Source organism: Ovis canadensis, chromosome 23 (genome assembly GCF_042477335.2).
Source record: "Ovis canadensis isolate MfBH-ARS-UI-01 breed Bighorn chromosome 23, ARS-UI_OviCan_v2, whole genome shotgun sequence".
NCBI classification, from domain to species: domain Eukaryota; kingdom Metazoa; phylum Chordata; class Mammalia; order Artiodactyla; family Bovidae; genus Ovis; species Ovis canadensis.
In genome coordinates, this window is record NC_091267.1 from 27,370,201 (window position 1) to 27,382,668 (window position 12,468).

A 12,468-nucleotide genomic window follows, 5' to 3' on the forward strand; every position below is an offset into this window, starting at 1 on the left:
ATAGGTAACTGTTTATTTTAAGAAAATTAGTTTCAATAGCAGAGCAGGACTGGAAGACTTACTGGAGAAGGCTGAGGAAGAAAGGAGGCAAGTAAGTGGAGACACTGAGAACTTTTAAAAATAGATATACTGAGGAGAGTGAAGAAATAGGGCAGCAGTACAATGTTAGCAATATCCTGGTTTTCTCCCCACTATTAATGGAAGCCAGTGGCACTCACCTAGCTGTGGCAGTTAAGAGGGATTACAGTTTAAGGCTGTAAAATTCAATGGGGGAAGGAGGAAAGTGAGAATTCAGGTATATTATATACAGTGGTAGGGTAATGAGACTGACATTGAAGACATGGAGGAATGAAAAGATCTGTAAGGACAGACGGTGTGCTGCTCAGACAGTGAAAAGCACTGGATCAAGAGTTTGAAGGGCTAACCTGACTATTAATGAGAGGGAGTGGCCAAGGCTGGCTTTACATGAGAACCAGGCCCTGAGAGGCCAGGTCACGGCTGGACCATTTATGCAGATGTAAAGTCACAGCAGCAGGCCTGAAGAAGACAAGAATGAAAGTTTTCAGTGGAGGAGAATGGCAGGGAAATAGGCAGTTGATGGTTAGCAGCAGGTAATTTATCTGGTTTCATGGTGTGCATCTATGCTTTTGTTAAGAAGGCCAGAAAAGAAAGGTTCAGAAACGGCATTTCAGAGCAGGAAGGCATCAAGACCTTCTTTAAGCTCTGTGGTTTGTAGGAAATGGATACAGCAGAGCGTCCATGGAGAAGGCTGTAAGGACTCAAGGCACCAGGAACTTCTTTAAGCTCTGTGGTTTGTAGGAAATGGATACAGCAGAGGGTCCATGGAGAAGGCTGTAAGGACTCAAGGCACCAGGAACTTCTTTAAGCTCTGTGGTTTGAAGGAAATGGATACAGCAGAGGGTCCATGGAGAAGGCTGTAAGGACTGCAAGGCACCAGGATCTTTTTTAAAGCTCTATGGTTTCTAGGAAAGGGATACAGAAGAGGGTCCATGGAGAAGGCTGTAAGGACTGTGGTGTCAGTAGGATACAACAAACTGCCATGCATTAGGTTATGAAAACAATGATACTCTTTTAGTGAATTCTTAATAATTCATGCTCTGCTTTGTTGACTATATAGGATTTTTCCCAGTCTTGCCATAGGGGAAATCTCAGAAATCTACCACAGGATAACTCAAGGGGAGGAATGCAAGGCTCAGTTGTTTTTTTTTGTGTGTGTGTGTGCTCTTTATTTTTTATTATAATCTTTTTTACTTTACAATACTGTATTGGTTTTGCCATGCATTGACATAAATCCGCTACGAGTGTACATGAGTTCTCAAACCTGGCTACCCATTAAATTCACCTGGGAAGTTTCTTTAAAAATACCAGTGCCTGGGCCAAGTCCCAGGCCGACTGAAACTGATGGGCTGCAACTGTTTTGGCCTCTCCTCCCCAACAAAGATCCCCAGTGATTCTCATGCACAGCTAGGATCTATGTTAAAATGTTTGCCTTTATTATAGTCCAATATGTGTCCCTTTTGTAAAAGGCACATATTAATGTTTCTGGATTATCTGTTGGTATAAATGTAACTAGGCTTTCTAGGTGCTCAGTGGTAAAGAATCTGCCTGCCAGTACAGGAGATGCAAGAGACGTGTGTTCAATCTCTGGGTCAGGAAAAACCCCTGGAGTAGGAAATGGCAAGGCACTCCAGTATTCTTGCCTAGAAAAGTCCATGGATAGAGGAGCCTGGTGGGCTACAGTCATGAGATTGCAAAGAGTTGGACAGGACTGAAGATACACACATATATACATATATGAAACCACCCATGCTTCTATTATTATGGCAAAGGGAAACAATTTAAATAAATATAAAGTGGAATATTTTCTAAGAAGCTTAAACATCCAATTACTTTGCAGATTATTTGTCACTACATTTCAACTGTATTAATCTTTTACATCTGTTGCCATTAACTTACATTTTCTATTTAAAATAGAACCAGTGACAACAAACAGAAATTAAACACTAGTTATTCAAATCCTATCGAGAAAAACAGATTTACGGTTACTAAAAATCTTTAAAACCATTATCAAAAGAAAATATAAGGATAAGGTTTAAAAAATGAGAGTGAGAAAAGTGCAAAACCAAGTCTAGACAAAGACATAAAGATGGATGTGATATAAATAAGATTTTGATAAAGTAGAAGGTTAAGCACAGTGTTCAAGGAAAACATACTCCTTCTCTTAACCATGTTTATACCAATCATCAAGTTACTCATTGACTATACAAAGATGGTCTAGATTTTTCAGTAAAAATCTTCAATACTAAGAATAAAAATCAATAACTACATCAAGTGAGGTTCTTATAGCATTTCAGAGGTCTGCTTCCCCTACAGTTTATCCTTCTTGCATGCAGTGAATATCAGAGTAGAATTCTATAAAAATATTTCTTTCATAAGTGTACTAGTTCCAGGAGGGAAAAAAAATGAGGTTAAAAATGAAAAGTAGTGTGATGCATAGATTCACTATTTGGTGACTTAAGACATCTTCTAAGACAGTGTGAGAATTTTGCTTGATACAGCAAAATGCATTCCTAACTTCAGTATTTTTACTGAAAAGTTCAGGCTCTCTTTGTATCACCAGTGTCTAGCATGGTGTTTGGCATAAACATGGATTAAGAGAAGTTTATGTTTTCCTTCAATACTTAATATTTACAATGTTTGAGCATTACTACTGCTGCCATAAGAGTATTCAAAAAATAAAATTTCCAATTCATTATTGGTAATAACAATGCATTTTTGTTACATGAAAATCACTCAATAAAATGTATTCTGGCATCTGTATAACTATAACCATTCATAACTTAGTTCAAATGAGATTGCTTGCTTTATATGGTCACAGTGTATTCAATGATTTCTTATTGATTAGCAATCAACAAAAACCATGAAAAGAACAAGAACAAGGTTGACACCCTAATAATAAGTGTGTCAACTATTCTTGTAAATAAACTTTTGGCTATCTGGCTAATTCTTATGTCCTAAAGGAAATTTTTACTAACAGAAGCATATTCTAAAATACAACATTAAAAAATAAATGTTGACAAAAATATTAAGGCCCAGCTAATTTTAACAGTGAAATTGCTGAAAATAAAAAATTAAAACTATGTTCATGAAGACTTAACATAAAATTAGGTAGATTAGTCTTCATGATTTTTCTTAGTAGTGAGAAAGTTAACTTTGGCTCTGCACAAACAATCTGCCTCTATTTTCTCATTTTGCTGAATTGCTACTAATCCATTATCAACGAAAGCTTATAAAGCTCATTGTTTTCTTTCTGCTTTCAGTAAGGTAGAGCACCTTTGATACTTCTATAGTTATCATTTCATATTATCTTGTCTGTCTCCTCACTGAGATTGCCAAACTTTCATCTAGCTATGACTATTTTAAATTAAAAATTCCAGGTATTAAAGTGGAACTTTCATCTCTGAAAGTGCTTCTGCATCATCAGGCACTGATCTTCTCATTATTTTTTCAGCATTTCTAGAAAGTAAAACTGGGCTACTCTACCACCCAAAGGATAATAGTGTGGCTGTCTGTAAAATGTACATTAAAATATGTGACAGCAGTAGAGCCTGAGTTAACAGTGAAGGCCTAGTGAGCCACTGTAAAGATGAAACTCATTAATATAGGACAGCCATTCACCTGGGACCAGTAGCATCAATATGACCTGGTAACATGGCTTCACTCAAGATATGAAGCAGGAATTTTCATACAATTATTGAAGGTTTTTATTCAACACACATATTCTGAGTGTCCATAAACTGAAGTTACAAAGACAGAAAAGACAGCGCCCACATGCATAGGCAACTCATTTCTACTGGTTATATATTCACCTGGAAGAGAATACATGTGGTCTCCCAAGCTGGGATTTTTCTGGTGGATTAAGAATATTCATTTTGCATTAGTTAGGTTAAAAATGGGAGTTAGGGTGAAATGATTCGTCATTTTTGACTAATTATCAGAGCAAAGTCCTGAATGTAACAAACATGACTTTTAATTTATCTTTTTCCTGATGATACATGATGTTCAGTCCTAAGTAAATTTGGATGAAGGAAGCAGAGATATAATGGCTTTGGGAAAAAAAGGATAGAGAAAAAAATTAATAGCTTTTTTTTTTTAAAGAAGAATGACTGATGTGGTACTAAAGACAGACAAAACCATATGCAACATTTATTCAATTGTTTAACAAACCTCAGAATGTTTCTCAAAACTAAAACTAAGGCTGATTAAAGAATAAAAATTATCTAAATAATCATTCCAAGTTAGCTAAATGGTTCATTCTTGTGTAATGTCAACCTCCTTGGGATTTGGTGGGATTTAGCAGTCAGATAATTAGTGAGAAAGCAAGAAATTGTCTTTTTCCTTTGAAATCAGACTGCTTATCAAAACAGTCATCAAATATACATTAACAAGTACTGTTGCCTGTGTCATTTGGAAAAAGAATGATGATAAAAAAATGTATTGTTATTGTTTTAGTCTCTAGGTCATGTCCAACTCTTCAGTGACCCCATGGACTATAGCTCTCCAGGCTCCTCTATCCATGGGATTTCCCAGGCAAGAATACTTCATTCTCCAGAGGTTCTTCCCAGCCCAGGGACTGAACCCACATCTCCTGCATTGGCAGGAGGATTCTTTACCACGGAACCACCAGGGAATACATTTAAACAAATATTTTTCTTGATCTGTGAAATGAATTTACCAAAATTCTCTACGTCAAACAAATCAACTTACCTTCGAAGGTGGAGAAAAGCTGTGTAACATTGTTTTCGGAACTCTTGATACTGTTCACTCTGTGTGCCTCCCATTCCTTCCACCATTTCTTTATTCAGCTTCATTGGAGGAGGAAGAGGCTTTGGATCTCGACCCAAAATATATCCAAAGTCTATGTGGAAGAGTTTGCCTGGATGTTGATAAGAAACTCATTTGTTTCCAGAATCTTGTATGTATCTCACAATTGGTAAAGCAGTGTCTCTTCATAAAGAGTATTAGTTCATGATGAAGTCCATTAAATTGTTTGATACTGTAACTCAAGACTTAGGAGTAGCCTTCAGAGCATATTTTAGCGCCTTGAAGCTCACATTACTTCAGTTGAAACTATACTTAAAATCCCAGGGTAATATTTTAAAATTAAAAATATTACTTTTAGATGTCCAAAATAAAAAATGGCTAAAGCTTGGACAACTGTCAAGAGTCTTAGTAGAAATTAGTATACTGTAGCAAATTTCTTATGCCAAAGGAGGATCATTTCTTTAAGTATCCTTGAGATAAATCCTTCCTTTTAACTTATCACTATTCTCCCGACCTTCAAAAACATCTACCAAATTTCAAACTATATTGTTAGCTTTATTTGAACCATTTACAATTAACTGGGTCACTTACTAGCTACAGACTAGGAAACCAAGCATAGTATTCATCTCTGCCAAGGGCTGAACACACTATAGTGCCCATGAAGAGAAACCCTTGAACAGTCATCTAAACTCATAGGTCAGATATTTAAGAATGTCACTGATGACTCACTTTGGATAATGATTCACCACTGAATTCATAAACCATCTTTAATTTACAAGTAGGTCTAAGTAGGCACATTAAAAAACTAAAAGTAACCTCTCGGATTCTACAATCTAAGTACCACTAAGGCAGGGATTTAGGCCTGTTTTCCCAACCTCAGAATAGTTTCTAGCATTTAGAAAGCACTCAGTGTTGAATGAAGACACTAATTCATTTAAAAAGCCAACCAAAAACTTCCCTAGTGCAATGTGCCCCCTTTTATTTATCCTATAATGCATTCTGACCTATTTTATGTGAAAACTTTTCTGCCATCATGTATTTGGGAAGGTTAGATTTCTTTCCCTCAATGGCACAAGCCAAACTTCTTGAGATGCATTGTATTGAATTTTCACATACTTCAGCCATCTTGAAAAATATTTTTAGACAGTGATTCTATCCAGTTAAAATGTTAAGCTTACCCTTCTGTCTATGCCTTTCTCTGAGCATTGTCACTATTATCTGTGAACTTTATACACATTATAAAGTGTCATTAGATCACTGTTCAAAACAAAGATGGGCACAGAACTGACTCCAGTTGCGGTAACAAACTCTCAGGAAGCAGTGATCCCCTGGCAGGCCTCCAAGTCAGGAGTATAAAGGCCCTTTAGTAAAACACTTCATATCGCCCTTGATCATGTTCATGACCCTGATAAAGTTACTTACTTAACCTTTCTAAGCCTTACCTTCTAGCCTACAAAACAGGTTAATACTGATAATTATCTCCTGGCAGAATGAAAAGAGATAACATAGCTAATACTTAACACAGTACTTGGTACACAGTCATCACTCTAGATTTTAAATACTGAATTTTGTTCAAAAATAAATATCAATATATTAATTAAATATTAAAGAGACAAGCAATCTTATTTTCTGCAATACTTTCAGGCATCTTTCTTACAAAGAAAAGCTAAATAATAAATTAAACTAGAATATAACATTATTCTAGTTTATTAGTTTAATAGTAAATACTACTACTAATAATAAACAAATAATAGTTTAATAATACCTTAAACTAAACAATACATTAAACTCCGAAAGTGAGAAAGAACTTCAAAACTGCCAACACAAGGTAATAAAAAAGTTAAAATTTTAGGCAATAATAATATTAAATTTAAGTGAAGTTCAAGATAGGTACTAGCACTATTTTCCCACAATAGTAAAGAAAACTATACTGCATATTATTTGGAATTGACAGAAGCTATACTAAATATGGGACATGGGAGTTCATATACAAAGAGAAACAACAGCTTAAAAATGAATGCTCATAGTGACAACTAACCAGACACTTAAACATTATCATACCATGGCTATAGAAAAAGTAGCCATTGAGCAGGAAGAAGAAATTATCCTCTATTTTCCTAGGTTCTATGGCTGGACTAAGAGTTATATTGATATGAGACACATTAAGAGGAGAAAATCAAACCAAAGGGGCTTCCCAGGTGGCTCAGTGTAAAGAATTTGCCTGCCAATGCCTAGGAGACACAGAGATGTGGGTTCAATCCCCGGGTCAGGAAGATGTCCTGGGGTATAAAATACCCTGCTTCAGTATCCTTGCTTGGAAAATATCGTGGAGAGAGGAGCCTGGTGGGCTACAGTTCGGGGAGTCACAAAGAGTCAGATATCACTGAGAGCATGCACGCACACACACACACACATACACATGTATATACATGAAAGAGATCCAGAAAAACCAAGTAACTCCCCAAAATGGATGAAACCCTCACCCTAAATACCATCTTCAGCTAAAGACAAAGGAGGATGTTGGGGTAGGGTTGACACTTCAGATGTGAGGAAGGCATGGAAATGGAAAAGCAAATGTTAGGAAAACAAATGTTTGGTAGGCCTTGCAGAGACAACAGGACACAGCTGCTGCTGCTGCTGCTAAGTCACTTCAGTCGTGTCCAACTCTGTGCGACCCCATAGACGGCATGGAGTCGGCTCTAAATCTCCAGGAGCCTCACCTCTCACACCTGACTATTCTTTGCAGATATTTCTGCTGAATGGTCTATTCTTGGCATAGGTACTGTATCTAAACTTTTCAGGGAGTTAGGGGTAAGGTCAAATGTGCTTCCAGGGGCTTTTAGGAATTGACGGTTTTCAGCCTGAAATGCCAGAAACATTTTGGGGTGGCAAGTCTCGTTTCTCTCTGCTATCATTAATGTAACTATTGCACTGAAAATCAGTTTTTCCATTTATCAAAATTATCTCATTACTTTTCTTAAAAAGATATACCAGGCTTAAAATATTCTGTTACAATCAGAGGGCTGGTTAAAGTCTTATAGGGGAGGCACAACTTTCCACTCAAAAATACCTTTTTGGCATAAAGATTAGTTTTGAGCTGAAACCAGTCAAATCTCAAAAGGAAGAAACTTTGACCTTCCCCAAAGCTGCCTAAAAAAATGTTAGTTAAAGGATCTATTCCAGGAAGGAACCTATTCACCATAGATTAATCACAGTATGAATTATGTGCCTAGACAGGGAGGTACCTGGAGAAGTTTGCTTGTTAAAAATTTCTCTTTATGTCCCATTCATTGTCTCTGTGTGGCATCAGCAAATATTTATTTACCAGACATTATCCTGGAATTCCCACTTATTATCTACTTTGTTAGACAAATCCCTTTCTACCCTTCACAAGATAAAGAAATGAGAAGCTTACAATATCACAGGTACAGATAATCCTTTCTTAGTTTTATTTAATCATTTAAATAATGTCTTGTTATCTATATAATTCTGACTGAAACCTACCACTTGAGTAGAGGGCTTATCTTAAGAACCTCTGATTCAAAACTGCTTCCCTTAATATATCATGTATCAAATGGTATCAACCATCACATGGAGTTTATTTAATGGGCTCAGTGCTTTTAATAGGAAACTTAGTCCCACTTTTCTTCATTTCATAACAGGTGTTACTGGAATTCCAATGTCAGCTTGCATCACTGCCTGCAAATGAAGAGTATACTTCTATCCTTCTTGTAAGAAAATTCTCAAAGGGCAAAATTAATAATTATAAGGCATAAAAGATTCAATATCTAACTATGAAACTATTACTATGCATTGCAAGTTCAAAGAGGAATATATTTTGAAAAAAGGCTATCAATGTTTTAAGAAAATTCATCTTCATAAAAAAAGAATGCTTTTTAAAGTTAATATCTGTAAATTTAAATTTTAGGAGATTTTAAAATGCACTTCATGAAATTTAAGAAAATATTTAAAAAATTCAGGGAGTGTGTCTTATTCAAATCTCTGATGTTAAATAGTCAAGGGGCAAAGTGTACATAAAACAAATTTAATGTTCACTTTAACTACCTTATTTTGTTCCTGACTGGAAGTATAAAGAGAATAAGAGGTGTTAATTAAAGTTTCTTGTTATTTGCATTTCTAATTCTTTGCGACCACATGGACCGAAGCCCGCCAAGCTTCTCTGTCCATGGAATTCTCCAGCCAAGAATACTGGAGTGGATTGCCATTTCCTTCTCCAGGGGATCTTCCTGACATAGCGACTGAACCCGGGTCTCTTGATATGCAGGCAGATTCTTTACCATCTGAGCCACTAGGGAAGTCTATTTGCATTAGTGACATGGAAGTAGTTTTTAAATTATAGGTGAAGACAATTTTTAGTGTAGAGTTTCTCTTAATTTTCTTTTTGTCTATTTAATAATTAAATGGAACCAATCTCAAAACTGTACTTATTGTTTTTTTATACCTCTGCTTATTCTCTCTACTGGAATCTCTCATGTTCTATGTTTCATCAATGGACATATCATCTGGACAGAAAGTCAGTAAGGATAGAGCCTTAAATGAAACATCAGATGAGACCAACTTAATTGATATTTAATTGATATTTAAAGAGCATTCCATCCAAGAGCATAATATACATTCTTCTCAAGTGCACATGGAACATTGTCTAGGATTGACCATGGTCCGGGCAACAAGGCGAGCCTTGATAAAATGAAGAAAACTGAAATCTTAACACCTTTTCCAATCACAATGCTATGAGATTAGAAATAAACTACAAGAAATACCTAGAGACAAATGAAAATGAAAAGCATATCAATTCAAAACCTATAGAATACCGCAAAAGCAATTCTAAGGAGGATGTTTACAATGATACCATCTTCCCTCAGGAAACAAGAAATATCTCAAATAAACAACCTAACCTTACACCTAAAGCAACCAGAGAAAGAATAATAAACAGAATCAAAGTTAGCAGAAGGAAAGAAATCATAAAGATCAGAGTAGAAATAAATGAAACAGAGACATCCCCCCACCAAAAAAAAAATTCAAAGATCAATGAAACTAAAATCTGGTTCTTTGAAATGATAAACAAAATTGATAAACCTTTAGCCAAAGGATCATAAGAGACTCTTACAAACAACTGTAACAGCAACAAGTATGCAACAACATGTATGGCAAGTGGACAATCTGGAAAAAAATGGACAAATTTTTAGAAAGGGACATTCTCCCAAGACTGAAAGAGGAAGAAATAGAAAATATGAAGAGACCAATCACTGCACTGAAATTGAAACTGTGATTTAAAAACTCCCAACAAACAAAAGTCCAGGACCTGATGACTTTACAGGCAAATTCCAAGAAGAGCTAACAATAATCCTTCTGAAACTGTTCAAAAAAATTGCAGAGGAAAGAAAACTATCAAACTCATTCTATGAGTCCATTATCCCCTTGACACAAAAACAAAAGATATCACAAAAAAAGGAAAATCACAGGGCAAAATCACTGATGAACACAGGTGCAGAAATCCTCAACAAAATACTAGGAATCTGAATCCAACAATACATTAAAAGAATCAAACACCATGTACAGTGGGATTTAACCCAAGGAGTCAAGGATTTTTCACTATCTGCAAATCAGTGTGATAAACCACATCAAAAAATTGAAGGAAAAAAACACATGATCATTTCAAAAGATACAGGAAAAGGTTTTGACAAAACTCAGCAACTATTTATGATAAAAGTTCTCCAGAAACTGAGCATGGAGTGTACATACCTCAACATAATAAAGACCATATACAACAAATCTATAGCTAACATCATACTCAACAGGGAAAAGCTGAAAACATTTTCTCTAAGATCAGGACCAAGATAAGGATATCCACTTTCTCTGCTTTTATTCAACATAATTTTGGATATCCTAGCCACAGCAATCAGAGAACAATAAATAAAAGGAATCCAAATTGGAAAGAAAAACAGTCACTGTTTGCAGATGACATGATATTATACACAGAAAATCCTAAAGTGAAAGTGAAATCGCTCAGTCGTGCCTGACTCTTTGCGACCCCATGGATAGTAGCCTGCACCAAGCTCCTCCATCCATGGGATTTTCAAGGCAAGAGTACTGAAGTGGGTTGCAATTTCCTTCTTCAGGGAATCTTCCCAACCCAGGGATCAAACCCAGGTTTCTCACATTGTAGACAGATGCTTTACCATCTGAGAAAATCCTAAAGATGCTACCAAAAGCTACTAGACCTCATCAATGAATTTGGTGAAGTTTCAGGATCAAAATTAGAGCACAAAAATATGCGGCATTTCTATATACTAACAACGAAAGATTAGAAAGAAATTAAAGAAACAACCACATTTAATATTGCATCAAAAAGTATAAAATACCTAGGAATAACCCTATCCAATGAGACAAAACACCTGTACTCTGAAAAGTGTAAAATAATGATGAAAGAAACTGAAGGTGACACAAACAGATGGAAAGGTATACCATGTTCTTAGATGGAAGAATCAATATTGCCAAAATGACTATATTACACAAGGCAATCTACAGTGGCATTTTCCACAAAACTAGAAAAAAAATTTTAAATTTGTATGGAGAAACGAAAGACCCTGAAGAGCCAAAGCAACCTTAAGAAAGAAAAATACAGTTGGAGGAATCAGGCTTCCTGGTTTCAGACTATACTGCAAAGCTACAGTCATCAAAATAGTATGAATCTGGCACAAAAACAGAAATGTAGATCGATGAACAGGATAGAAAACCCAGAAATAAACCCACATATCTGTAGGCAACTTATCTTTGACAAAGGAGGAAGAATATACAATGGAGAAAAGACAGTCTCTTCAATAAATTGGAAAGACTGGACAGCTATGTGTAAAAAAATAGAAAGAAATTAGAACATTCTTTAACAACATATACAAAATGAACTCAAAATGGATTAAAAACCTAAATTTAAGAGCAGACAGTATAAAGCTCATAGAAGAAAACAGGCAAAACACTCTTTGACATAAATCATAGTAATAGAAATCTAATTAAGCTCGAAAGTTTTTGTACAGCAAAATCAGAGAAGACAAAAAGACAATCCATAGAATGGGAGAAAATAGCTGCAAATAATGCAATCAACAATGGATTAGTCTCCAAAACTTACAAATAGCTCATGGGGCTTAATATCATAAAAACAACCCAATCAAAAAATGGGCAAAAGACCTAAATAGACATTTCTCCAGAGAAGACATACAGATGCCAAGAGGCACATGAAAAGTTATTCAACACTGCTGTTTAATAGAGAAATAAAAATAAAAACTATAATGAGATATTGCCTCACACCAGTCAAAAGGGCCATCATCAAAATCCACAGACAATAAATGCTGGAGAGGGTACAGAGAGAAGGGAACCCCTCTACACTGTTGGTAGGAATGTAAATTGGTACAGCCACTATGGAGAACAGTGTGAAGTTTCCTTAAAAAAACAAAAATAGAGCTACATGTGACCCAGAAACCCCATTCCTGGGCATATATCTGGAGAAGAACATGATCTGAAAGGACACATGCACCCTGATGCTCACTGCAGGACTGTTTACAATAGCCAAGACATGGAAGCAACCTAAATGTTTATCAACAGAGATGG

General features: G+C 35.8%; 1 protein-coding gene across 3 annotated transcripts in view; it reads right to left on the reverse strand.

Moving 5' to 3' along the window:
• PIK3C3 (phosphatidylinositol 3-kinase catalytic subunit type 3) overlaps window positions 1–12,468 on the reverse strand; it is a 161,360-nt gene that overhangs the window by 13,427 nt on the left and 135,465 nt on the right. For 2 of the 3 annotated variants that reach the window (XR_011252452.1, XM_069569209.1), the window contains exon 22: window positions 4,789–4,957. The exons of the other annotated variant lie outside the window; for it this stretch is intronic. Coding sequence is in view for 1 of the 2 variants with exons in the window: in XM_069569209.1 (XP_069425310.1) it covers window positions 4,789–4,957 (169 nt within the window). In the remaining variant the exon portion in view is untranslated. The remainder of the gene's footprint in view (window positions 1–4,788; window positions 4,958–12,468) is intronic. 3 annotated transcript variants of the gene reach the window in all.